At 43.7% G+C, this 26,598-nt stretch overlaps 3 protein-coding genes across 5 annotated transcripts; 2 read left to right on the top strand and 1 right to left on the bottom strand.

Moving 5' to 3' along the window:
- Positions 1 to 234: 234 nt before the first annotated feature.
- npepps (aminopeptidase puromycin sensitive) lies at positions 235 to 18,252 on the top strand. The gene is made up of 23 exons (XM_084371656.1): positions 235 to 606; positions 3,396 to 3,480; positions 3,638 to 3,715; positions 3,829 to 3,950; positions 5,779 to 5,886; positions 6,748 to 6,948; positions 7,121 to 7,217; positions 7,306 to 7,339; positions 7,870 to 7,984; positions 8,124 to 8,288; positions 8,501 to 8,605; positions 8,701 to 8,761; positions 8,856 to 8,965; positions 9,808 to 9,871; positions 9,962 to 10,101; positions 11,174 to 11,308; positions 12,531 to 12,750; positions 13,011 to 13,153; positions 13,875 to 13,931; positions 14,090 to 14,197; positions 14,497 to 14,652; positions 14,847 to 14,894; positions 15,560 to 18,252. The coding sequence occupies exons 1-23, from the start codon at positions 304 to 306 to the stop codon at positions 15,704 to 15,706; spliced, it is 2,802 nt and encodes a 933-aa protein (XP_084227782.1). The 5' UTR covers positions 235 to 303; the 3' UTR covers positions 15,707 to 18,252.
- Positions 18,253 to 19,796: 1,544 nt separating this feature from the next.
- cUnh6orf120 (chromosome Un C6orf120 homolog) lies at positions 19,797 to 24,030 on the top strand. Of its 3 annotated transcripts, none has more exons than XM_084371784.1 (2): positions 19,797 to 19,886; positions 21,375 to 24,030. In XM_084371784.1, the coding sequence occupies exon 2, from the start codon at positions 21,423 to 21,425 to the stop codon at positions 21,978 to 21,980; it is 558 nt and encodes a 185-aa protein (XP_084227910.1). In that variant the 5' UTR covers positions 19,797 to 19,886; positions 21,375 to 21,422; the 3' UTR covers positions 21,981 to 24,030. The 3 variants fall into 3 exon arrangements, with proteins under 3 accessions (XP_084227910.1, XP_084227912.1, XP_084227911.1); XM_084371786.1 differs by having other exon boundaries at positions 19,815 to 19,867; XM_084371785.1 differs by lacking the exon at positions 19,797 to 19,886 and adding an exon at positions 19,953 to 20,091.
- Positions 24,031 to 25,241: 1,211 nt separating this feature from the next.
- Positions 25,242 to 26,135, bottom strand: mrpl21 (mitochondrial ribosomal protein L21). The gene has a single exon (XM_084371774.1). It carries the CDS (start codon positions 26,056 to 26,058, stop codon positions 25,477 to 25,479), a length of 582 nt encoding a protein of 193 aa, XP_084227900.1. The 5' UTR covers positions 26,059 to 26,135; the 3' UTR covers positions 25,242 to 25,476.
- Between the last annotated feature and the right edge of the window lie 463 nt (positions 26,136 to 26,598).

The following is a 26,598-nucleotide window of genomic DNA, read 5'->3' as shown; positions in this document are numbered from 1 at the left end:
TGGACATGTGCTGGATTTGAGAAAACAAAATAAAAGGTAAACACGTTAAAACATATAGAACAAAAGAAAATAAATCATATAAGATGGTAAAATAAATAAATAACACATTAAAACATAGACAGTGTTCAGTCTGCATTAGAGGTTGATCACCTCTCCGTGCACCACGATGCACACTCACGTTAGGCACGTACGCCGGAGCGTGATGACGTCGCGTGTCTGTATTTCGACGCTGCTTAACTTGAGTTGTTTGGGCTGTCTGCGAGGAGAGGACTGTAGCTGGCAGTGCTCAGAGGGGTTCAGTTGATGTTGCTGCTGTTGGGCCGCAGGGTTCCGCTGTCACTCGTACACAGACTCACTACCTGCTGTCCATCCTCCCCGCCGAGGCCCGTTCTGGTCAGCGCCGCACTAATAAAACTCAGAGCGATAACTGGAGTCACACACAGCACCGTCTTCGTTAGCGCAGCCGGCCAAAATACAGGAACCATGCCCGAAAGGAGGCCCTTCGTACGGTTACCAACTGACGTTTACCCCGTCAACTACGGCTTATGTCTGAAGCCCGACCTGATCGACTTCACTTTCGAAGGCAAGCTGGAGGCGCTGGTGGAGGTACGTGTGCCGGAGCGCCTGCCTACATACACGGATGGATTTGTCTGTGCATGGCGGGGATCTCGTTATGTAATCTGACCAGCTAACGTTACCAGTAGCTAGCTAATTTGCTGTGTTCCGACTATTAACCGCAAACTGTTAGCCACTAGCCCGGCAGTCGTTAACCTAGCTGACGCTGCTGGCAGGTGTTAGCTAGCTAACGTTAACGCTAGCTGGCGGCTGCTAACTTGCTAACCGCCTCTGACGGGCTCACGCTGGCCGAAGGGGAGCCGCGAATGGAGAAATAACGACCGGACATTTCTGTGACTGACGTTAGCCGCGAGCTAATTGGAGCGAGCTAGCACAACTGTCCAGGAGACAGCGGCAGACTTGCACTCTCATGTTAGCTTAGCCGCCGTCTCATTCCGTGGACGTTAGCATGCTAACGGCGCTCGTCAGTGCGTTTACTGTGTTTCGAGAGCAGGTTGTTGTGTGCCAGCGGCGTAAACCTCTTGTAACAACAGTGGGTTACTATAAGTCACTATCAGTTAATCGGATATTGATTACCGCCACTGAAGTTGTTAACTAGCCGCTAGCTAACGCTCACTAGTGTTTGCTAAATCATGGCAACATCATGTCGCCCCCTCCCACCCTCTGCCTCCCTCCATGAGTTCAACTAGTGAAGTTACACGTTTTATGAACATTTTAAAAGTGTCCTGACGGTTAAACGACATGTGAGCGAGTGGATCTGCATGAGTGTATTCTCAGAGTAGCTCTAGTTAAAGCTAAACTCAGTCTTTAACCAGACTTTAGGGCACATTGGTGGTTTTAATAGGTTAGTGAGTCAGTTGGGTTTCCTGCTGCTTGCAGCTGAAGTGGGTGTAGATGGTAGTTACTGTGTAACTAACGCATAAAACAAGCACCAGCTCACTTTGCCTTCGTTGTGAGGGCACAGACACCTGTCAGCTGAGTGCCCTGACACCTGTGCCTGGTTGTAAACAGTCACCAGCTTTTATCAGGGCGAGCGAGACAGACTAAATCATTATGCTGTGTGTCACCTCTCTCTAATGGGAAACATAAAGTTATAGCAATATATTCAAAATGGTGAGATAACACAGACCCCGTAGGACATGAGTCAGACAGTACAAATATAAAGTCGATGGTTGTAAAAGAAATACAACGTTTTACAGTCCTGAACCTGAAGATATACGTAGATTCATATAAAACGAAAACAAGCGGTAGATCCTCACATTTGGACAGCTGGCAGAACGACTTCAAACACCAGCTTATCACGACTGTTGATGGATTGAATTGATTTATTGACACTCAGACATTATCAGTTGGCATGGTGACGTATTTTTGCAGGCTAACCCGGAAGTTGGCGACAAAAAGCCAATGGGATTTTTGAACGTCGGCGAAAACAAGCTTTTGTTTCTGATCCGTCCAGGTTCTGTTCATCCAGATAATCTCCACAGATGAACTCCACTCTGTGATGTTCGAAGCGTAAATTAAATGTGTAGCAGTAAAAAGCTAATGTTAGCTACAAACAGACGACGTCACGGTCACATGACTTAAACGTCTCCACCACTGAGCGTCTGACTGCACAATTACTATCCAGGTTTTCTATAAACTGATCAATGTACGAGTTGTAAAGTCAGAGTGAGAACAGTGTGTAACTAAAGTGGGCCTGTAAAGACGGACTAGTGAGGAAATGAGTCTAACACACAGAAGAGCTTTATAATTAAACTGTGGGACATTTTAATTAGTATAATTTAATATATTTAATCTTAAATGTGAGCATTTACTGCTTTTCTTTGTCTCTTATGACAGTAAATGAAGAGTCTTTGGAGACTCAAGGAAATTGTGATGAGCTTTTCTCAAAACTCACAACTTTTGAAATGCTTTGTGATTCATCAGTTCACCAGGAAAATAACAGTATTTGTCGGTTGCAGCCCATCATGTATTATTATGCTGGGGGAAAAAAAACTATTGAAGCATATTCATAAAACATTCACACCAGTTTTGAATATATTCAAACTTTGTGTCAGTGTGTTAATCATTTAAATGTTCGCTGGTGGAAATTGCAGGTCCTCATTTGAGCAGCAGGCTGAGTCCTCCTGAAACATTTTTAATGTTTGCTGAGAGCTGAAAACTCTCCACCGCTGTGTGGTTTAGTAATACCCTGTTTACCTGCGGTCTATACAAAGCCTCTGTAAAATACAATAGGCCGGAAGAAACTCAAGCACTGTGGCACTTTGCCATTTCCCTGGCATGTTTCATAATTACTGCCTCTCCGCCACTGTGTTAGCCTCCGAGTGTCTCCAACAGCAGCAGCGTCCAACCAGCAGTGCCACAAACCGTGAATGTCACTATTACGGCCTCTTTGAAAACTGCATGACGTCCAAGTGTGCCACTGTGTTTCACCCTCGATAAGTTAGGCAGCCACACTCACTGTCGTCCGTCTGCCTTCCCTCCCTTATTTGCATCACTTTCTCGGTGTTTCTTTACGCCTCCGGTTCTTTTATCTGAGACTAGTTTTGCCCTTCAGCCTGTGTAGGTTTACCCCTCAGTACGCAGATTCAGTCCCGTCTCAGCCATCTGATCCACGTCTCGGTCTTGAATTTGCACCAGGCAAACCAAACACAAACAAAGCTCTGGCTTCTTTCCATACTCGATGTCTAGTGATGGTTTCGGTGCAGAGTTACACTTTTGTTCAACCTCATGTTTCCTTCAAAGATTAGTAGTTGATAGAACGGCACACGAGAGATTATCAAAGTATAAGTTCTGCTGTTTTATGTCAATATTTACAGGTTACACAAGCCACAAATCAGATTGTGATGAACTGTGCTGACATCGACATCATCACAGCGTCCTTCGTGCCACAGGGAGGAGAAGGTGAGGGTCAGACACCGTCAGCCTTTTCTCTTTTATGAATAACATTATCATAAGTCAAAATGTAGCTTGTGCGTATGGCGTTTGATCTTTCCTCATCAACAATATGAATGGTAATATTGCAAACTGTGGTAATCCTCTGCTGTTTGTCCCTTTTTAGAAATTAATGCTACAGGATTCAACTATCAAAACGAGGATGAGAAAGTCACCCTGTCATTTCCTAGCACTCTACAGAAAGGTAAGACGGGACTCGTCGCTGCTCTGTGATTGTTGCCGTAGAAGAATAACAGATTTTGCTCTTCGGTCGTGGCTGAATGATCAGTGCAACCCTCTCTTTTCACGCCTCCCCAGGCTCTGGCGTGTTGAAGATAGACTTTGTCGGGGAGCTGAACGACAAAATGAAAGGATTCTATAGAAGTAAATATACAACCTCTGGTGGGGAGGTCCGTTACGCTGCTGTCACACAGTTTGAGGTAAGTGGGTGGCCTCAGGGGGGAATGGGATGTTTTGGAAAGTTGAGCGTATTGCTTAACCTGCTACTTGCCTGTGTTGCAACATCGGAGGTTGTGATGATCATGTGACTGTTGTTGGTGATCCAGAATTGTCCTACAGATGAAGCAACGTCTCTAATTTCAGTCTGTTTTTGCATAAGTTTTGAAAATGTGACTCGTGTTTCTGGGAAAGTTTAAACCAAAACCAGGTTGGTCTCATCCGGACGCTGAGGAGAGGGCTTTCACCAGGACCTGCATCTGTTAGGACGTACTCCTGCTGTGTACTGGGCCTGTGCACAGTGGATTTATTGACACTTTGATTATCTACGCCGATATTATGGCCATTTAATCTAACGTACTATCAGAACTAGAACATACGCCCTTTATAAAGATGTTTCTGGTGAAGTGGCACGTACGCCTGCTGAGACCTGTCAGCATGAGGGACCAGTGAGTTTTAAATCCTGACACAACAACACTGGACACAACAACATCCCTCCATACAGGGCAAGTTCATACTTACACACGTGTTAGTCGCTGTGTGAAGCTGTTTTTGGGAAATAACCAAGAATTGTCAGAGGTGGCCCGTTAACATCAGAGGATCCAGAAAGATCCGACGATCAGCACGTTTCTGTCATGACACAAGTCAGAACAATATAAAGATTTAAGTTTCAAGAAGCAACTAAAATAAAAGCCTCACCTAAAGAAAATAAATAACTAAAGTGAACAACATTCAAACAAAAATCATATTGTGATTCATTTGGCAGATATTTTTTCTTTTGTACAAAACATGCAGCTGATATTTGGACTCATTGGGCAGCCCTCCTGACAGGGACAGCTACAGTAACATCATGTGAAACTGGATACATTTAGCCTTTTGATAAAAAGTGAAGTAATCTTATAAAGAAACTTCCCCTCCGCAAGTTCTGTTTAGTTGCTGCAGCCTCAAATTAAACGTTGGAACAAACCAAGTCTCCAAAAAACAACAGCTCCAAGCAGAAAGGAAACAGATTGTGACGCTCCGTCAAAGTCAAATGAACACCAGTAGAGGCTGTGATGACTTGGAGTGACCGGTCACCAGCAGCACCAGCTGGTGGACACCTGTGGTGAGAAAGCCTGTAACGGTTGCTGCTTCAGACACCAACTGCACAAAAGTATCTGCGCCTGCGTCGGTGGATAAAATCGTTGGCTCTGGGCGATTTATTTAAAGGAAACGCTACAAACGCTACAAACACTACAGCTAAATCTGATGCATTCAGTGACTCGGCTTTGAAAACCAGCTTACCTGGCAGAGATAACAATGGTGGACGGTGACGCCGCTGCTCCGGTAACAAAGGGAAGGAGTGTGGAGCTGCTCACACAGCAAACTGACGCTCTGTCACTTTGACTTCTGAAAGGGAAAATAAAGGAGACAATACCAGACTTTAGGTCTCTATAAACGCCACCCCATCGACCAATAATGGATGTTATCGAATATCGTGATCATTACTGACTTTTGTTTCACATTATTGAATATCAGCCAGCTGTGTGACTCTTTACCTGTTGGAAGCACCGCTCCGACTGGATCTTTTATATTTAATATATTCGTGGTGTTTCTCAGCTGGCTGAGACGAGTGACAGACGAGCTGCACTTAATACTGTCGGCTCTTCTGTTTGGCTCATTCTTTACACTAAAGTTGTCACTTCAAAGTTCCTATTTAATATTCCTCTGTGATTTAAAAGTGTTGTATGTGCTGCTGCAACCGTCCGGTCTCATCTGGGTCGAACACACAGGGTCTCAGTGTGTGTGTTTTCTCTGTCCGTCCCCCTGCAGGCCACGGATGCTCGCAGAGCTTTCCCCTGTTGGGATGAGCCAGCCATCAAAGCCACCTTTGACATCGCTCTGATAGTTCCCAAGGACCGAGTAGCCTTGTCAAATATGGTACGTGTCATGTGTTCACTCCTCCCTCTGAGAAGCTCCAGACCCACAGACTGCCTGAGTCACTTTCAGCTGCCAGGTTTCTCTTGTGTGTGTGTGTGTGTGTGTGTGTGTGTGTGTGTGTGTGTGTGCTCCTTTCTCTTCCCTCTCTTTTCGCTTCACGTCTTACGTAACAGGGGTCAGACAGTCACTGCATGTCGTCCCTCTGGCTGCTGTTATGTTTAACTACATGTGAGTCGTAACTACTGTACACGTACTGTGAGGTTTGTCATTAGAAGACAGAAGCAGGTCGTGTGTTTTTTTTACTCTCACTTTGGTGATTTTCAACTGAAGGCGTTTGCAGCTAAATTGCGTCAGAAACATCATCTGGCTTAGATTATTCCTAACAGCTACACCCCTCCAGGCCAACGCAGTTCATCTGGGTGGTGATGATTAAGCTAAATTTGGGTGTATCTGATGGCTTAATGCATCGATGCATTAATGCAGTCTGTCAGTCTTGTATCCTGTTGTAGCAGTTTTTGAGTCCAGACAGACACGAGAAGGACTAATTAGATATAAGTTATAATTTAAAGTATAAGAGAAGAGTGATGATGTCACGCTCTGGGCTGAAGTGAACAGAACGATCAGTGTAGCCAGCAGGACTGAGCCCTGCACAGATTGATGCCGGTCCAGCTCTTTGACCTTTGGTGTCCACATACCTGCTGAAATTTATTTTCTCAGCAAGTCTGCTGTGACCTTTAAAGACCAGTGCAGCACAATCCTGCATGTAGTTTGACCGTGCATGAGAACAGAAGCTGTTCAGTGGATACTTTGTGCATCGGTGATAAAAGATTGATGGTTTTATTGTCGGTAAACTGTTTCCAGAATGTCATTGATCGAAAGCCATATCCAGAGGATGAGAATCTCGTGGAAGTGAAGTTTGCCACCACGCCCACCATGTCCACATACCTTGTAGCTTTTGTCATCGGTGAATATGACTACGTGGAGAGCCAATCATCAGACGGTATAACGGTACGCGTCTACACACCCGTCGGGAAGGCAGAACAAGGGAAGTTTGCACTGGAGGTGAGAACGTTGTTGCAACACTTGGACATTTCCTGACACAAAAAGCCGACACTGACACACAACAGTGGATTCACCACATGTTCGACTGAAGAGGAAGATAAATGCACAGAAAGCAGCATTTGTGTTTTTATATTTTGCTACATATTCTGATCTTTTGTTTCCCTTTTCGCAGGTTGCGACTAAGACCTTACCTTTCTACAACGATTACTTCAGTGTTCCTTATCCTTTGCCTAAAATTGATCTCATAGCGATTGCGGATTTTGCTGCTGGTGAGTTGTAATGTTACATTTCAGTAATTTGAGACATTTCAACTGAAAATTGTAAAAAAGTGAACCACGTACTTTTCTTCCCCCTCAGGTGCCATGGAAAACTGGGGCCTTGTTACCTACAGGTAAGCTTCAGTCGCTGTTAACTCGAAGACATGAAGATATTTTTAACTAAGTGGAAAAATTACATCAACCACATCACTGCCCCTGTGGCAGGGTTTGGAAAATTTGCATTGAAGGGAAACAATTCTGAATTGATGAACTCACATTTACGGGGCAACAAACGTGGATGTGTGTGTTTATCAGGGGTGGACTGATTATTGGCCAGGCCGATGATTGACTGGGGCAGATTTAAAGAAAGGTGTCTGATTGGTAACGCATCACAATTAACAGCCTGTGAACACCGAATAATCAGTTATCATGAGTTATTTTGTCCGACAGCACTGATGACTTTCTGGTTGCTTTGTGGTTGTCTGGATGTGATCAGCGTACAGCAGCAGGTTACAGCCACCTGCACGCAGGTTGTTGTTAATAAGCAGCTCAGCAGCTGTCGTGGCCTCCGGATGGCTGATGGAGAGAACCTGCTGGTGTTGACAGGAAGTGTCGACCTTCAGCCGTCTGCGCGTCTCACTCCTCAGTTTCTGCTGTTTTCCAGGGAGACGGCACTGCTGATCGACCCGAAGAACTCCTGCTCGTCCTCCAGGCAGTGGGTGGCGCTGGTGGTCGGACACGAACTCGCCCACCAGTGGTTCGGGAACTTGGTCACTATGGTAACCAGCCATAACTCTCCATCAGCTGTTTTTTTAACTGAAAATGACCTCAGATAGTTTTTACATATGTGTGGATAAAAAAAAAAAAAACTATGTTACTGACTGAAAAGAGTGTGTATGTGTGTGTGTGTGCGTGCAGGAATGGTGGACCCATCTGTGGCTTAATGAAGGATTTGCGTCCTGGATCGAGTATCTGTGTGTGGACCACTGCTTCCCAGAGTACGACATCTGGACCCAGTTTGTCTCGGCTGACTACACTCGCGCTCTGGACCTGGACGCACTGGACAGCAGCCATCCCATAGAGGTGAGCTGTGGAGGGGTTCACTGCATGAAACTGAAAGCTTCTGTGTCGTGTAGTCATGTCGGCAAAATGGACATCGGACTCATTATGGGTTATTTTGTCGATTGATTACTTGATAGGAGATGAGCAGAGGTATATGATCAGGTTAAGTCAACACCATGACAGGTGCCATCAGACTCCTAACATGTGGTTTCTGGCTGTGTGTTGTGCTCCAGGTGAACGTGGGCCATCCATCAGAGGTCGATGAAATCTTTGACGCCATCTCCTACAGCAAAGGAGCATCTGTGATCCGCATGTTGCACAACTACATAGGAGACGAGGTTGGTTGTGTGACACTCGAGTTGCTCGCAGCGCAGTAAAGTTTCCATTTGTAAGTTTTGTTCATTAAGTTTTGACTCTTGCTCTTCTTTCATAGGACTTTAGGAAAGGAATGAACGCCTATCTTTTGAAGTTTCAACATAAAAATGCGTCGACAGGTAAGAACAGGAGAGAGTTACCTGGACGAAACAGCTGTGAGAATCAATTTCACAGATACTTCCTAACAGTCCGACTCTCATCTGTCCTCCACAGAGGATCTATGGGACTGTCTGGAACAGGCCAGTGGGAAACCCATCGCTGCGGTGATGGGCTCGTGGACCAAGCAGATGGGCTTCCCAATCATAGTAGTGGACCAGGAACAGGTGAGCTTTAATTGATTAATTGGGTTTTAATTACAATTTATGTCAGCTAGTAATGGTATTAATATTCAGGAGACCTCAATTGCGGAAATATCTTCTTCTTCTTCTTCCTCTTCTTCCTCTTCTTCTTCTTCTTCTTCCTCTTCTTCTTCTTCTTCTTCTTCTTCTTCTTCTTCCTCTTCCTCTTCCTCTACTTCTACTTCCTCTTCCTCTTCCTCTTCCTCTTCCTCTTCTTCTACTTCTACTTCTTCCTCTACTTCTACTTCTTCCTCTACTTCTTCTTCTTCTCCTCCCTCTTCTTCCTCTTCTTCTTCTTCCTCTTCCTCTTCCTCTTCCTCTATTTCTACTTCTACTTCTTCTTCTTCTACTTCTTCTTCTTCTTCCTCTACTACTTCTTCTTCTTCTCCTCCCTCTTCTTCTTCCTCTTCTTCTTCTGCTGTTCCCTTTTCTTTTCCCTCCTTTCTTTCTACTTCTAATCCTCCTCCTCTGTCTTCTTCCTCTGTCCTCTTCTTTCTTCTTCTTCTTCTTCTTCTTCTCCCTTCTTTTCTTTCTTCTTCTTCCCCTTCCTCTTTGCCTCCTCTGACTTCAAAAAGCTGATCAGTCATGTCAGTTAAATATTGTTGTTTTTTTTAAAAGGTGTGAAAAAGCTCATATCAAACAAATATAAAAGCGTTTTTAGCAAAATCGAGGAGCTTTTCTACAAATGTTACCGTTTCCATCAACCTTTTCTAATGAGATACTTCAAAATGCGCATAAAAACAGGCTGATGGAAATGTGCGTCAGGAGAGTGACTCCTGTAGTGTTGAGTCTTAGTCCCTCTCTGACCATGATGTTATTATTTACAGCAAGGTGACGACCGCGTCCTCAAGCTCTCTCAGAAGAAGTTCTGTGCCAGCGGACCACATAACGGTGAGTGCTGGTGAACGTGTAGTGAACAGCAGAGACAGATTTGATGCTGTGGGAACTTCTCATTGGCTCCTTGACTCGTCTGTTGGACAGGTGAGGATTGTCCCAGCTGGATGGTCCCCGTTAGTATTTGTACCAGCGAGGACCCTAAATGCTCCAAGCTCAAGGTTCTGCTGGACAGACCCGAGACCACCATCACTCTGAGCGGCGTCAGTCCCGACCAGTGGGTCAAGGTGAGCTCACTGCGTTTCAGTTTACCTTCACTTTATCTAAGGTGATTATATCAATTTACAACGTTTATGAAGTTTCTCCTCACTCAACAACTCTCAAAATCAGACGATTTGTTTAGGGAGTCTGGTGATGTTGTGGTTACTACTTCAGTGGTTGGATCAGTTGAAACAAACATCTGAACTAGTTTAACTAAAGCAGGTGTCTCATGCTTCCCTGTAAAGTCCATTCAGTGTATGTGTGCAGGATTTTTTTCTAAAATATTTGTGATGTCAGAAATCAGGCTCGCCTCAGAGAAAATGTACAATGTGTGTCAAACTCTGCACATTCATCGTTCTACACAGCGAAGATCAAACATTTAACGGCAGGAACAAGAAGCCAAACTCAGTTTTGACTGCAGGGGAACATCAATGAGTGAGTCATAAGGAACGATGACTCAGTCCGTCCTCCTTTTATGAAATAACTGAAACATCGAGGTTCAAATAAAGTTCACAGCCAGAAGTTCCTGGTTATCAGCTGGGAGGAAGAGCAGCAGAGGATGAGTTCATCACAGACTCACTCAGACATCCTCTAGTGTACAGTTGGTCCAACGTGAATGAACTTGTTTGATCTCTCCTGAGTGTAACTCGCAAATTAATGCAGCGGTTGATGATGTGGCTGTTTGACTGAAGACGGAAGTAAACACGGACTGAAAGTGGATTGGCTTTCACAGCTGATATCTATAAATAATGCTTTGAATCCCCGCTGCTCCACTTGTTCAATACTCCTGTTACCAACTAAATAATGAGCCGGAGACAGTTCAGAGCTGCAGATCTGCTGCAACAAGGACATGTGGAAGTGGAAGCTTCTCTCTCATAATGTTTGCTCAGTTAAAAGTCAGAATTACCCGTGTTTGGGGGAATTGTGCCACCACAACAAGCCCATTGTTGACTAAACCCTCGAGCATTAGCATTAGTATGATGCTGTCTCACTCACTTTAAGCCAGGCTGAATAAAAGCACTCAGTCTGAGAGGTAAAAATGGTAAAACTGCATTTTTTTCCCACAGTCTGACCCAGTTGTGTCCCTGCTGTTTACAGATCAACCCCGGCACCGTGGGCTTCTACCGCATCCAGTACAGCTCGTCCATGTTGGAGAGTCTGCTGCCGGGCGTCCGAGACCTCAGCCTGCAGCCTGTGGACCGACTGGGCCTGCAGAACGACCTCTTCTCCCTGGTGAACACAGCACGCACACGCACGCACACACACACACACACACACACACACACACAGCCCTGCTGTTACTGGGCAATAAAACAAACATTTCCTGTTTATGCAGTATGTCTTCGGATCATCCGTTTGTCCCGTTCTTGTGAACTTCTTGAGGGAATTTCTGCAAATATGGTCCAAACGTTCACTCGGTCTTAAGGATGAACTGATTAGTATTTGGTGGCCAAAGGTCAGAGGTCGAGGTCACTGTGACCTCACAAGAGGCAATAACTCAAAATTTCATACAATAATCACAATAAAATTTGACAAACAAATGTCTGATAGGATGAAATGATGAAGATATGAAATTTGAAAGGTCAAAGGTTAGATGCACTGTGACATCATGATATTCTCCAAAAAATGTTCTGGCTGTTAGTCGACAGCTCAGGAACAGCATCATGACTAGTAAAGGCCACAGTGGTGCAGGGTAAGTTTGCAGGCAACTTGTGATTTATTAGTCAGCTATCAGATTTGGTGACTTTAGATGTTTTGGATTCTGGTGTAACAAAAAATTCCTGTGTGTCAATGAAAAGTCTGACACATCAAGTAACATCATAACTGTCTTGGTGTGGAGGTCAGGTGGAGGTCAGGTGGAGGTGTTGAAGTTAAAACTAAAACAACAGAAGACCAAACAACAACTCTCTGCTGAGTAATAACACATTCGCACAAACGTTTCCATCCTGTTATATTTTCATGTTGAGCGCTGCTCTTCATCATCGACCAGTGAACAGCCATGTGAGGACTGAAGAGGACTCTCAGTTTAATGTGCCAACAACAAATCAACCAATCAAATCATCTGTTTATGATCAGATACGACCGAATCCTTCACACTGGACCTCTGAAAGCTGTTATCTTCTGTAGTCATGTCGGCAAGATGGACATCCGACTCATTATGGGTTATTTTATGGATTGATTACTCGATGTGAGATGAGCAGAGACTGGTCAGGTATATAAGGTTAACTCAACACCATGACCGTTGCCTTCAGACTCTTAACATGTGGTTTCTGGCTGTGTGTTGTGCTCCAGGTGAGCGTGGGCCATCAGACCTCTAGAGAGGCAGCTTGGTGCAGCAAATCTTCAACCTAAAAACTCCTCTACCCTGAATGATGCTTTTATTGTGCAGGTCTTTATTTGTTGTACAGAATCAGAATCAGTGAAAGTCTTTCTGAACTTTGTTTTGTGGCTGCAGTCTCGCGCAGGGATGATCAGCACGGTGGAGGTTCTGAAGCTGATGGAGGCGTTTGTCAACGAGCCCAACTACACTGTGTGGAGCGACCTCAGCTGCAACCTGGGAGTGTTGTCCTCGCTGCTGTCACACACCGACTTCCACGAGGAGATCCAGGAGTTCATCCGGGACCTGTTCACCCCTGTCGGCCTGGAGCTCGGCTGGGACAGCAAACCAGGGGAAGGTGAGGAGGAGCTGGACAGAAAGGAACTGTCAGATTTTCTTATTTAGACCAAAGCAGATGAATATCGTCTTTACTAACATTTAAGATATGTCAAGTTGACAGTCGATTTCTTTTTTTAGCCTGTGATCATGTGTAATTCTGCACAGACGTGTGATCGAGCTGTCAGGACTCCTGACTGACCTGATCGTCCTCTTGAAGATCACTGTGCAGTCTCTGTCGACAGAAAGATGATAACTTGAGTGTGATGTTTCGTCCTGCAGGTCACCTGGACGCCCTGTTGAGAGGTCTGGTTCTGGGGAAGCTGGGAAAGGCGGGACACAAACCCACACTGGAGGAGGCCCGGCGGAGATTCAGGGACCACGTGGAAGGAAAACAGGTCCTGCTTGCAGACCTCAGAAGCCCGGTACGTAAGATGAAACACAGCCCGTGATCACGAGTGTTTCGTGCAGCCATTTTGCTGGAACAGATTCTCAAACAGCCATTAAAACCAAGATAATATTATTCTGTGTGACTTTGTGAACTCAAACCATCTCTTTTTCTTCTAACTGTAATACAATGTTTATTGTTTGGTCCGGCCTCTGTAGCCCAGTTTGTTTTTCTTGGCATTGAAATAGTTTTTAACTTTAAATCAAAGTGTTACTTACGCTGAAGTACCAAAAACTGCAGTTCCTCTAATGGCCACTTGAGGTCGGCTCCAAAAGAGAGTAAATCCCCATAAGGCCCAACGTTACAGCAGATATAAACATGTTTACATGTTTCCTGGTACAAAAAATGGTTTTGCACTCTATAGCCATAGATCGAGGGTTTAAGTATATTAATTACAGGTTACATACGTGTTAAAAGGTATTTTACAGAAAGTACTTTGGTGGAAACGAGACTAATGGCTCCTCTGAAACCTGTGGGTGGAGTTAAAGAGGCTACATTCATATTTAATACAGTCTCTTGTGCTACTGTGTGTTTATTGGCCTATATGTGACATATATCTGATACATCCAGTGCACCGATTCAGTGTGACGATTAACAAACATCAGTGTACTGTGACACACGTCTTTACCTCTTGTCACATCCCAAGTTGTCCTCGTACTGTATCTATCTAACTCTTATTGTACTTGTTTTATTTCCAGGTGTATTTAACAGTGCTGAAGCATGGAGACAGTGCCACATTGGACACCATGTTGAAGGTAAGACTGCAGCCAGCATGTGAGACTGACACAAAGACCATCAGGTGCAGTTACACTAACGAATTGTGTTAATCTGAAGATACAAATTTATTCTGCCACATTTGTTGATTTATTGTCTTCTCGTCTTTCTGTTTGTTTGTGTCACTCTTGTCTTTCAGCTGCACAAACAAGCCGACATGCAGGAGGAGAAGAACCGTATCGAGCGAGTTCTGGGCGCCATCTCCGCCCCCGACCTCATCCAGAAAGTCCTCAACTTCGCCCTCTCGGTACACGTTTACTGCACGTTGTCAAGTGTTGATGTTGTTCCTGCGGGTGATGAAAGCTTGTGTATTTTTAAGCAGCATGCTTGTAATGATGCGTTGAGAGGAAAATCAGACCCAGTTTTTGTTAATTTATTAAAAATTCAGTAAGTTAAATGTCCATGAAATAATCATCAGCAGAGATGGAGTTTCAGCTTTTTGGTTCAGGGTCCAGGTTGTTCGACGGGACAGATTTCTCTCCTGCCTGCGAGATGCTGATCCGTCCTCACCTCAGCTCACCTCTCTCTGGTTCTTCTCCCCGACAGGAAGAGGTTCGTCCCCAGGACACGGTGTCAGTAATCGGGGGCGTGGCGGGAAGCAGTAAACAAGGCCGGAAAGCCGCCTGGAAGTTTGTCAAGGACAACTGGGAGGAGCTTTACAACCGCTACCAGGGCGGCTTCCTCATATCACGGCTCATCAAGGTAGAAACCAAAACTGCTGCTGCTTCTGCCTCTCACACAGAATCACGAGGACGTGTCTTAATGTGGATAATTAATGCACCGCCACAACACTTTTATTCTGTTGATCATTCAGGTTCTGATTTGTGTGTTGGAGATTAACTTCAGTGTCTGTTTGCTTTTGTTTGCTCACGTTTCTTGTTCACTTCTCTCTGCAGCTCACAGTTGATGGATTTGCTATCGACAAAATGGCTGCTGAAGTGAAGGTGAGAGCTCCACTGAACTTCTCTCCATCGCTGTCTCTACTCTGCGGTTTAATTCGTTGTTTGAGAGTTTCTAGAATATTTGGCCGATTCAAAAATACATTTCATTTTATCTTAATATCTTTGGCACTTATTTTGCAATACTCTTTTCTCACCACTTGGGGGCAGAATGACCTCACTGCAGACTCTCAGTAGTAATAAGCGCCTACTCACTCATTCAGGAAACACAGCGACTCAGCATCTCATCAGTCGCATGTTTCTGCACACCTACTACACACCTACATACCACAAATATCACAACTAACAAATAAAAAGCATTGTTGATGTTGTAGATTGGAAGGAAACATGAGGTGAGAGCAGAAGAACACAACAGGCTGCTTGTATGTTGCAGTCATGTCACATTTGCCTTCATCATTCAACTTCCAGGAGACTTTAAACCTAATTTGAGAGATTATCTGTGTGTATAATAATCTGGTATCTGCCTTTAGAGTATTATTAACATGACCAGCAACACCTGTGTTTTAGATGTTTTTCAGTTATAAACTTCATCAGAAGATGGAGCTGCTCAAATTTCCATTTTTAAAAAAGGTCTCTGTCTCTGTCATTACACTGTGGGAGATCGCCACCCTCTCTGAAACGGGTCCGTCTTGGTGTTTCTGTCCCTGCAGAGTTTCTTTGAGAGTCACCCGGCGCCGGCGGCTGAGCGCACGGTGCAGCAGTGCTGCGAGAACATCCTCCTCAACGCCGCCTGGCTGAAGCGCGACGCAGACGACATCCAACAGTATCTACTGCAGCGCAAAGCGCCCCCCGTCTGAGCCGCCGCCCATGCCGCCTCCTCCAGCCCCCTCCCCCCCTCCCTCCAGCGCGGACCTCCCAGCATCATAGCTGCCTCGGCCCCCCCTCAACACAGACCAGAGCGGGAGACCAGAGCGTACTTACAGCAGGCTTCATTTCTCTAAAGAAACTGTTTGAAACAAGACGGCAAAGCCAAGAATTTAACAAAGTGTTGGAAACACAAAGAGACTCTTTCTACGTTAACGAAGCAAAATCCATTTTAGTCAGACCAGGAATGTAGTTTTACCCCCATTCTGTCCGCGAGCGCACGACAGTCGACGAGTAACGTTATCAGACCGGTCTCAGAAACACCACGTCCCTCGTAACGATCGCTAACCCTGCTAACGCACTCTGCATCACCTGCCCCGTATGCACACCCTCATCCATCTCCGCGTCGTAGCTGAGAAAACTGTGAACCCCCTTTCCTCCCCCGTCCTCCCCCGTTTCTTTCCCCCCCGCTGTCACTCATTTTGAATGCATGAAGTGTGACTTTCTGCATTTGCTGCTTTGTTTACTTCTGTTTGTTTTCTGTACAAACAAATTATTTGTTATTTTGATTAACACCCCCCCTCCTCCTCCTCTCAGTTTGTGTTCACACCTCCTCCCACCTCCTTCTCTCTCGGGCGTTGTGATTGGGTGAAAGCAGAAGGCCCCTGGGCAGAATGGGGTTAATAACAGTAGTGTGTGTTGTAGTTTCCAACAGCACTGATTCTCCATTGCTAATAAACGGTTAGGACGAGGCGAGCAGCGCTAGCATGGTACTACATTGTAAACTGTATAATGCAAGCATTTTTTTTTTTTTTTTTTTTTTTTGGTTTTTCTTGCGGACGATGTTCCTTTTTAAAAGAATTAAATGGAAAAGTTCATGGTTACCTGTTTCCACCGCACCTCCCCCCAGAACCCCCCGAGCTCTGTCCCATCAGAGTTTGTATAGTTTGAATCATCAACATATTTAAACTCCCCCGTTTCTTTCTCTGCCACCCTCAATGAAATGAAGATATTGGCGTGTTTTATAAGACATCAGATGCAGTGATTTATTTAAATGTTGAGATAATCTTATATTCTGAGGAGAGAGAGAAAGAGAGAGAGAGAGAAAACAAAAAAAAGGATCACAACACTACTTTTTCGGGGCCTTTTCATTCTGAAGTAACATCAGGAAACGCCTCTTGATACGGTTGAGAGTCCGGACTTTGTGGACCGCGACAGATCGACGCGTCTCCGCTGTCAAACTCGGAAGCCTTAAATTGGTCGACTGGTTTGCAGTAAATATTTAACACTGAAGTGGTGATAATAGGTGACTTCCACATAACGTCAAATGTATCTAATGTGACAGATTATGCAGACTTGTTGAACGAGTATATCTATATAGAATTTACAATTTGATGTGGTTTTTGAAAACATACCGACCGAGTCATCCAACCCGTTGTCGAGACTCTTTCCCCCACCCGGAACATTTGTTGTTGTTTTTTTTCTTTTCTTTTCTTTTTGTTTTGTTTCTTTCTTTTCTTTTTTTTTTTTTGTTTTGTTTAAAACTACAGTTGGTGTTCATTAAAGTGAAAAAGGATTATAAAAACAACCGATGTGAAATTAGTACAAGTTGATTTTAATGAGTGAGGTGTGAGTGTGCATGCCTGGAAACAGATTTGTAATTTATTTTGTATTATCTCACAGGCGAGGAGATGATCACATCTGATTACAAACGGTGAAAGCGGCACTGAAACTGGTGAAAAATGTGTGTATATAACGGTTGAATTACACCTAATGAGAATAAAAATTGGTTACAGATGGACATAGATGATCGCAGAGAGAAAAAATTCAAATGTCGTCACGTTCTGGTTTCATAAAGTGTCTGTAGAAAAACGTCGAGGCAGCGTTTTGGCTTTGAGTTTGTGTCGTGCAGAGACGTTTAATGTTTTGTCTTTTTCTAATGAATCTGAATTTAGTTGAACATGTGGGATGTCTTTGTGGTTCTGACTTTAAGAAGAGCTGAATCTGTCAGACAGGACAGCTTTGACTTCAGCGATGCCAAGGTAAATATGCAGTCCAATAAAGTAACACTTGATGACACAGTATCTGTCGCTACAAGACGTTTCTCAGGTTCATCACTGCTCTTAAACGTTTTCGCCTTGGAGGGCCAAAACTGAGGCGAAACAGTGGACGAGGGGCCAAAACAAAACACCTGTTGTGATGCTAAGATGCAAAATGGTGCTGTACAGAGGCCCTGAGAGGCAAGTGAGGAAAAATTAAACCTTGTGATGCTTTTTCTAAAGTGTTTTCTCTAATTTTCATGAATTCCTTCGTTTTATTTTTTCTCACTTGCCTCTGAGGGCCTCCAAGTGTCAGTACCCGACCTGTTCTGTGCACACATGAACCCGGTCCTGTCGGTCAAAGAAGGTTGCCCCAAATGTGCCTGTTCAGAAGAAAATAACAGGAGAAGTTGATGTGAATCGTTGGCAGCAGATGTCTTCATTCTCTGTATCGTCCTGTGCCGGGATCTTAAAGAAATATAAATGGAGTGATGTGTATATGAAGTTAAAGTCTTTGTTCATTCAAAATAATTCATTTAATATGCAAAAATGACATGTTTTAGATAGTTTTCATCATGAAAAGTGGCTGTTAATATACATCACAGTATCAAATAATATAAAATAATTTATTTTGAAATCACAGTGTCATCCTCTGTCATAGAGTTCTCTGTATTTAATTCACAGTATTGAATTTCTCTGTTGCTTTTATTCTATATGAAAACTATACTTATATTTCTCACCATATTTTAATCTGAATATTATAAAAACATTTGCTTCTCTATAAAACTCGTCTAATTCCTGTTGACATTAATTTGATCATCTTTGATGTGATCTCTGAAATATATTTAATTAAATCATATTTATATAATTATGTACGCCTTGCTAAACTAAATTGTACATTTCCATTAGTGTGAAATACATTTATAATGATTAAAACAGTCTTGTTACCTTAATTTGAAAGGTTTCGTTTGAGGCACATATTTGCGGCAACCTCCTTTGACCGACGGGACCGAGTGTCCTCAGTTGACTCGCGTCCTGCACAAAGTGCCACTCGCTCATGGTGGGCCAACACTGGCCCGCGGGCCCCACTCTGACCAGCCCTGGTCCAAAACTAGTCCTTCCAAAGCTTTGTGCTGTGCTGGTTCCCCTCTGCTTGGATGCAGTGAAGAGTGGAAGTTGTTTTAATGTTCTGGTTACTGAGAACGAGGCTCGATTACCAAACAAACAGGGTGTCCCGGGTCATGAACTGTTAACTTGACATCCACCACTGAGGCACAACTAGAAATGTTCATGGCCCCATGGTGGAGGCTGCATTTTTAATAGATGTTTGATTGCTGACAGAAGGGAGATGACTGTAAATAAAGGAAGAAATACAAAAAGATTTTTATATAACCTTGATGCCAATGTGCCATGTGACAGACACTATTGATTATCTATTAATTTAGGGCAGTTCTGCCTTTTTTCTGATCCGGGATAGTAGACAGTCGTCAGTAAATGTGAGAAAAATGAGGGACAGTATGCAACAAAAATGTCCGCCGTCCTGGCCTGGACAGGGGATGTAATGATTACATGGTATGTGAGGACCAAAATAATGTACTTTTATTACCTTTTTAAAGGAAGAGTTCACCCAAAATTGAAGATTCAGTCAGTATCGAGTCACCCACATGCCGATGGGAAGTTTCATAGTCCACAACAAATGTGAAAAAAGAAAAGAAATGCATAGGAGAATGAATAGAAAGGTAAATAAATACAGCTTTTATTATTTGGATATTGCACTTTTGCATATTGCAATTTTGGTAATATTGTGATGGATTGTGTAGCCATAACTTTTAAATATCCATCATTATATTAATGATATATTATTTTAAGACATAAAATCATTGCATCATATTACCTTATCCTTGATTTATTGTTTCTGTTGGTCATTTGATTCAGTCTGCAAGTAGATTTAAAACAAACATACAGGAGTTTTAATTGTAACCTGGTGGCTGTAGTTGCCTTGTGTCACCGGTGGGTGGCGCCGGTGAGCGGCGCTCTGCTAGTGACTGAGAGGAAAAGGAAGTGAAGAAGTGAACTTTGTTTCCAGCAGGTTGCTGTGTGAGGACGAAGATGCTGGTGAGGAAATGGCAGCTGTGTAAGTAAACGAAGTGGAGCGTTAAACAGCTCGTTAATACGTGTCTGATAATTAATTCGTGACCTCGTCGTCCAGTTTCAAGTTGTTCCGCCGCTTCCGTTTGTTTGGAAACTTGAGCGGTTTCAGCGCGAACTGAACAAGCTAGCAGCGACGTTAGCTGCGTGACGGCTAACTGAACTGTGTGTCAGGAAGCTAAGCTAGTTAAGTAAGTAAGCAGCTTGCTGTCAGCTCAAGCTAACGCCGGTCTTCTTACCACTATGCACAAAGTGAGCTAACAGATAAATGGCTATAAATACTTAATTATTTGGAGAACAACTTATTTGTATGTATATTTGTTGAACTGTTGGGTTGTAGACGTGTAGAACTGCTGCAGGTGTCGTGTTAGCAGGTTAGCATTAAACTCATGTTAACGAGATTAACATGTTCATACAAACCAGGACTGTTTTCATACAACATTTCTCTCACGTGTCTGGTTTAAAAGTCATGGAGCTGATATTTAAAGTGAACATCAGAGTGAACAGTGAGTCAACCAGCCGGTGGATCTGTCCTCAGGTCAGACTCACCGGTTCAGATGAGACCGAGCCGGTTATTTTTAGCTCTGCCGCTTTCGGTCTGTTCATCTGAGACTCAGCTTTCACTGGACTCTGACGACACAGTGTGTTAGCAGCTTAAGTATATACAGGTTAATATGTTTTACTCATTAGCAGGAAACAGGACACACAATTAGCACCATCCTCGAGCTAAATGCTGGTAAAACATGTAAATGGATGGTAGGTTTTACTTCACTCACCAGCCAGAAGATACACTTGACAACACTTGATGGTCATTTGGCTGCTGGACAAGATAGTTAAGTCTGCACCCTGGCAAGAAACCTACAGGGGTCATGTCTGTTTTATCAAGTTACCCCCTATAACAGGTTAATCCAGACATGTTAATGTGGCACATGAGGTAACCTCACCCTGACTCTGACACATTAACTGAAGCATTTCCTGTCAAATACTCCACCTAATGATTAACCACTGACACACTCGTTACACATGTGTTTGGACCTCAAACTGTTTCAAAAGTCACAAGTTAGGTGGTTAATGATTGTCATTAAAGGACCTATTTGTAAGAAAAACACACTTTGGGATGTCGACCAACCCGTCTTAAAGTCCCACGGCGTCTTTTTTAAACTTTTCTTACAAATAGGACCTTTAATGGTCGGCTGATATGGTTTTTCAGGGCTGATACTGATACAGATTATCAATAATCCAGGAGACCAATAACTGATAATTGGATCTGAAATACATTTACAGGAAAAATAAAAAATCTTTGTCTCAAAAAAAAGTCACATTTCAAGTACGTGGTCAGGGATGTCATCAGGACCAGCAGCTTTACTCGTATTCACTCTCAGCTGGAGTAACCGCTCTTTGCAGCCTTAGTTTAATGTTTTCTTTTTAAATGTACCGTGACGCTGCTTTATAATGCTTCTCGTCTTGTTGTCAGGCTGTCTGGTGTCGTCCAGGCGGTGACTGACTGACAGATGCCTTCACCATGATGCTGAGCTGCAGCGCTGTGGTCGTCGCCCTCCTGCTGTCCCAGGTCAGAGGCTTCCTGAGCCCCTCAGAGGACGACAACGTCCCCGAAGAGTGGGTGCTGCTTCATGTGGTTCAGGGCCACATCGGGGCCGGAAACTACAGCTACCTGCGCCTCAACCACGATGGACGAATCATCCTTCATATGCAAAGCCTCAAAGGGGACGCGGACCTCTACGTGTCGGACAAAACCCTGCGACCGAGCTTCGACACCTACAAGCTGCAGTCTGTCACCTGCGGGCAGGACGTGGTGGTGGTGCCGGGGGACTTCAAGAGGCCCGTGGGCATCGGCATTTATGGCCACCCGTCTCACAAGGAGAGCGAATTTGAAATGCGAGTGTTTTACGATCAGACGGTTCCTCAGGACCCGTTTGATAAGGGCTCATACACTTCAGAAGACGGACACAAGCAAAAGAAATCCCCTCAGGCATCAGAGGAGGACTTTCAGGAAGAGGAGTCGATCTTTTGGACAATTCTAATCGGACTTCTGAAGATTATACTTGAGATTTTGTTTTGAAAATGGTTTCCTGCCTTGCTGCTGTGACAGAAGAAGGAGATTCAGCTTTTTTTTGGCTCAGTCAGCGTTTATACATTTAGATTTTTTTCTTCCTTTCATTCTGTAAGGATGATAAAATGTCGAGCTAAACTCCAGTGATATTTCTAGCATTTTTGAACAATTTCTTTCCTTGTGATCAAACGTATTCACTTGATAAAAACAGTACGAATCAGTTTTAAAACTTGGTTTGACGAATTTACAGTTGAAGGCAGAAAATGTTTGTATGTTTGGTGATAAGAAAATGAACGTTAGCCTGTAAGATTGAGCAGATTTTCCTCTCGTAGAAAGACAGAACGAAGCGTATGAAGATGAAGGTGAAGATGAAGGTGAAGAACAGACACGTGTTCAGTCAAATCCCAACTTTGAGCCTTTTGTGATTTTCTATATTGAACTGCAGTTCAGCCAAAGGGTTAAGAGGGAAGGTTTGGGTGTTTCCAAGTTTATCTTAATACAACACTCACAGCGATGCGCCCCGTTGGTCGCATGTTAGGACACGTAACTGTGCGCAGCTAGCAGGACTTGATTTGTAGATGAGGCAAGTGAGTTTTGTATTCAGATGAACTTGATCATAAATCTTCAAGTTAAATTTAGCATCAAAGACAACTGTCACCTCGGCCTGTGATGAATGAAACCGCTTGTCTTAACACTGCATATCATCACCACACAGGATGTGTGTGGGTTTAAGTATCACAGAAACTTAGCAATACACTCATTGTCAGCCATTTTGGGATGTACACGAGGTTCCTACCAGGGATGCACCGATTCTTAAATTCTGGGTGGATACCGTTGTTGTTTTTTTGTTGTTTATTTTGTTGTTGTTGTTATTAGTTCCCTGTCATGTTCAAGGGAAAAGAGCTATAAAGGGTCAATGTCTTAGATATAACCACAATTTTAGTTTAAAGCAAACAAAAAATAAAAAGAATGAACATTATCAACAGAATGTGAAGAAACAACAGTGTTGACACCTCTGTACTTTATTATAGAGATATCTACTGCAGTTAGCATGCTAACCGGCTAGCTGCAGCACGCTGTGTCCCCTAATACCACTTGGTACCTTAAAGGTGCAATATGTAAGAACTGGCCACTTCATGTCAAATTCTTACTAAAAACAAACAGAGGGCAGCATGTCAGTAACGTGGCTAAGTGCTGCTAACTGTAGCTGCTGTGAGCTAGTTAGCTGTGCAGCTAGCAGTCCGGAGCACCGGGGAACTGTTGGTGTCGACACTGCTAGCGAGGCAGCTTTGGATCAGGACAGGCCGGGGTTAGCTGGTTAGCATGCTAACTTCAGTAGATTCTCACTGGAACACAAAACAAAGAGGTAATGATGTCAAAACTGTTATTTCTTCACATTCTGTTGATACTTGTGGTTTATTTCTAATGTTTCAACTAAAATCTTACATATTGCATCTTCAAGAGGTGAAAGTCTGACAGCCAAGAGATGTAAAAGTGGTGATTACTCTACGTAGTCTAATAATTACACAAAATAAACTCAGAAAATGTCAAGAAAGGAAATATTTTACACTTATTTTCCTCAGATAAAAATCGGTGCATCCCACAGGTTGGATTTATTACTGGAGAGAGGCCTGAGACTGTTTGAATAGTGGGTGATGAGACTTTGTCATGCTAAACGAGCCAAAAGATCATTTAGTAGGTGAAGACGCTGCTGAGTATGCTGTCATCGTTCTGATTATTTCCTTGATTTAGTGTCCAAACGGGAACATCTGGTTTGTGAAGATACTGTGACCAGTCTGTGAAGGTTAGCAGCAACACGTCGCCTGGTTTGATCACTCACTTTGTATTTTTTGCCTGTTGGACAAGCTCCTGATTTTAAAACATCACCTCCTGCGTTGGAGTTCAGTTACGAGTAAACTTGCGACCACTGAGCAGAAATGTTCAACAGTGCCTTCAGATCGGTCTTCTGCAGGTGAACAGCCGAGCAGTTTTCCTGTTTCCAGAGACGATTCAATCAGGTTTCTAAATAAAGCAGCTGTTTCTGCAGCCTGTTAAAATGTTTTGTCTCGTGATCTGATTTGTTTTGGGTTTCGTTGCCAGAAGATGTGAGTCGGAGGAGAAGCTGGGAAAGTGCTCCTCACTTTCTCAAAGCAAAGGTTACTCAGAAATGAATATTCAGCTGTCTGCTCACGCTCATGCTGTTAGAAAGCAGTCCACAAAACATTTCTGCAGCTTCACAGCAAAAGAGTTGCAGCATTCTGCTAAACAACTGAAGTAGCTGGAGACAACAACCTAAAAAGTAACATAAAATGTCTCCGTACAGCTCATCTGTCGTAATCCAAGTCTCCAGAAGCTCGGAGATCCCAAATTGATTTGAAAAGTCGTTAGACACTCTCAATACACTCACTCTCACACTTTAAGCTTGGCAGTTGCAGGGAAGAAAATGGGGTGTAAATAACATCTTTTCAAATCAGTCTGGGATCTCGGGGCTTCTGGAAACTTGAATTACACCGGATGTGCCGTATGGAGGCTTTATATTTGTATTTTTAGTTATTTAAATCCTCCAATTTTCCCAGAAGACTCCTGGTTTCCTCCCGGGTCACAATTTTATGACAATTTTTCATACTTTCCCCTTTTTTGTTACCACAACCTGTTCATGGTGCCGTTCAGCATGTAGTCTATTATACTGTTGTGCCTCGTCCTCCTCAAAGAGTGAGAGGCGAAAAAAATAGAAGAAATCCCAGCTCTTCCAAACACTTTAAAGTCACAACCACAGAGGTCACAGTCCTCGACTCTCACATTTTTTGTTTGATTATTATTCTTCTTTTTCAACAACCGTTTTGTTTAATTGACCAATCACTTCCTTTTTTCACCTAATTTTTTTCAGTTTTCATGTGTGGTAAAGAGAAAAGCAGCGAACCCTCAATTTAAAAATGTGCCTTTTCTAAGAAAAGCTGATTTTTTGAGTCTCTCCCAACAAATACTGACGCTTTGGGATGGCAGCCGACCTACAATCCCAGAAGTTTTTCAAGACTGACTCAAAAACTCAACTTTTCTTACAAATTGCACCTTTAAAAACAAAAATGTAACCATTAGTATTTTATATCAATGATGCATTAAAGTAGTCAGTGATTGTTTTAAGGTCATTCTGTCTTCGTTTTTTTACTTTTCTATCGATGACAGTCGTCTTTTTTTCTGTCATAAGGAGTTTATCACGACAACGCGCCACATTTTGAGGGTGTTTAAATAAAGATACTTTGTTTACCTGCATTCAAGATCATTTGAGGCTTTTAACACCTTTTAATTTTCCAAAAACAAACAGAATCGTTAAATATCAGCCATCTGCAAAAGATGAGGCTTTATTTACAGCAGTCAGCACAGTCAGAGGCTTCAGTCACCTCAGTGTTTGGATCCTTGACCTTCAGATGTTTGTTACATCTTATTGATCATCCAGACAAATGAATCAGTCTGTGTGAATATTACAGTCTCATCATCTTCATCTTCATCATGTCAGTCTGGGGGCCAGCTCGATGCTGTTGATCCTCAGCACCGTCTGAGGCTGGATGATCATCCTCTTGCGCTGGTACCGGTGTCTCTTCCAGAACCTCATGAGGACTTTGGGCCAGGACTCGGTCTTTTCGATCACGGTGGCCTCGACCCGGACCAGCTCCTTCCCCAGCAGAGGCCTTCCGATCAGGGTGAAGTCCTCCGCGCCGACCAGCAGCACCTTCTCCATGCGGATCCGCTCCCCGCACTCCGCCTCGATGTGGTTCTCGATCAGGATCAGGTCTTCGTCGGTGACCTTCCACTGACGGCCGGCGAAGTGCACGACGGCGAACAGCCGGCCGAAGTCCTGCTGGCCGATCCTCTGGTTCACGGTGCCGACCACCGCGGCGTGTCGGCTCCGCTCCTCCTCCTCCGGGGCCCGGATCACCTCCGGCCACGGCGGCCTGGACAGGGACGTCCGCGGCACCAGCTCCCCGCTCGCAGAGCTCCGTGTTCGGACGGCAGCGGGGAGCAGGCGGGGTTGTCTGGTTAACAGCCCGCTGCATGTCCTCCACAGCCCCGCTCCTCTGCTCAGCGCCATCTTGACAGGAAATGATTCGCTTCGCACCGCGCATGCGTGACAGCTCTACACATGTGTGCGCATGCGTCACATTCAGGCCTGCGCTTTCAAGAACACTTGATGAGAAGAGGAAATAAACAGTGAGGGGAGAAGTAATCAGGTGTTTGACTGGAGTACAAAGACTCACATCACAGTTTACACACACTTCAAATGAAGAATATAAAATGTTTTAATAAAAGTTCTCACTTTGCTGCCAGATGGGCTCTTTAGTTACAAGTACATACTCAAGTTCTGTACTCTGGTACTAATGTGAGGTACTTGCTGAGTATATCCATTTTTTGCTACTGTATACTTCCACTTCACTACATTTTGGAGGCAATTATTATAGTTTTTACTCCACTACATTTTCTGATAGTTTTAGTTACTAGTTACATTACAGATTACATGTTGTATCAGAGCCAAAGTAGAACATTTATAAATCAATTTATTTTATATTTTTGATCGCATTAAATATGAATTTATCCTGAATATATGATCCAATAATATGGTAAAATGATAATC

The sequence above is a fragment of the Pagrus pagrus genome (genome assembly GCF_965226575.1).
Source record: "Pagrus pagrus genome assembly, chromosome: 2".
NCBI classification, from domain to species: Eukaryota; Metazoa; Chordata; class Actinopteri; order Spariformes; family Sparidae; genus Pagrus; species Pagrus pagrus.
Note: the sequence above shows the minus strand (reverse complement) of the source record. Positions and strands in the feature narration are given on the sequence as shown.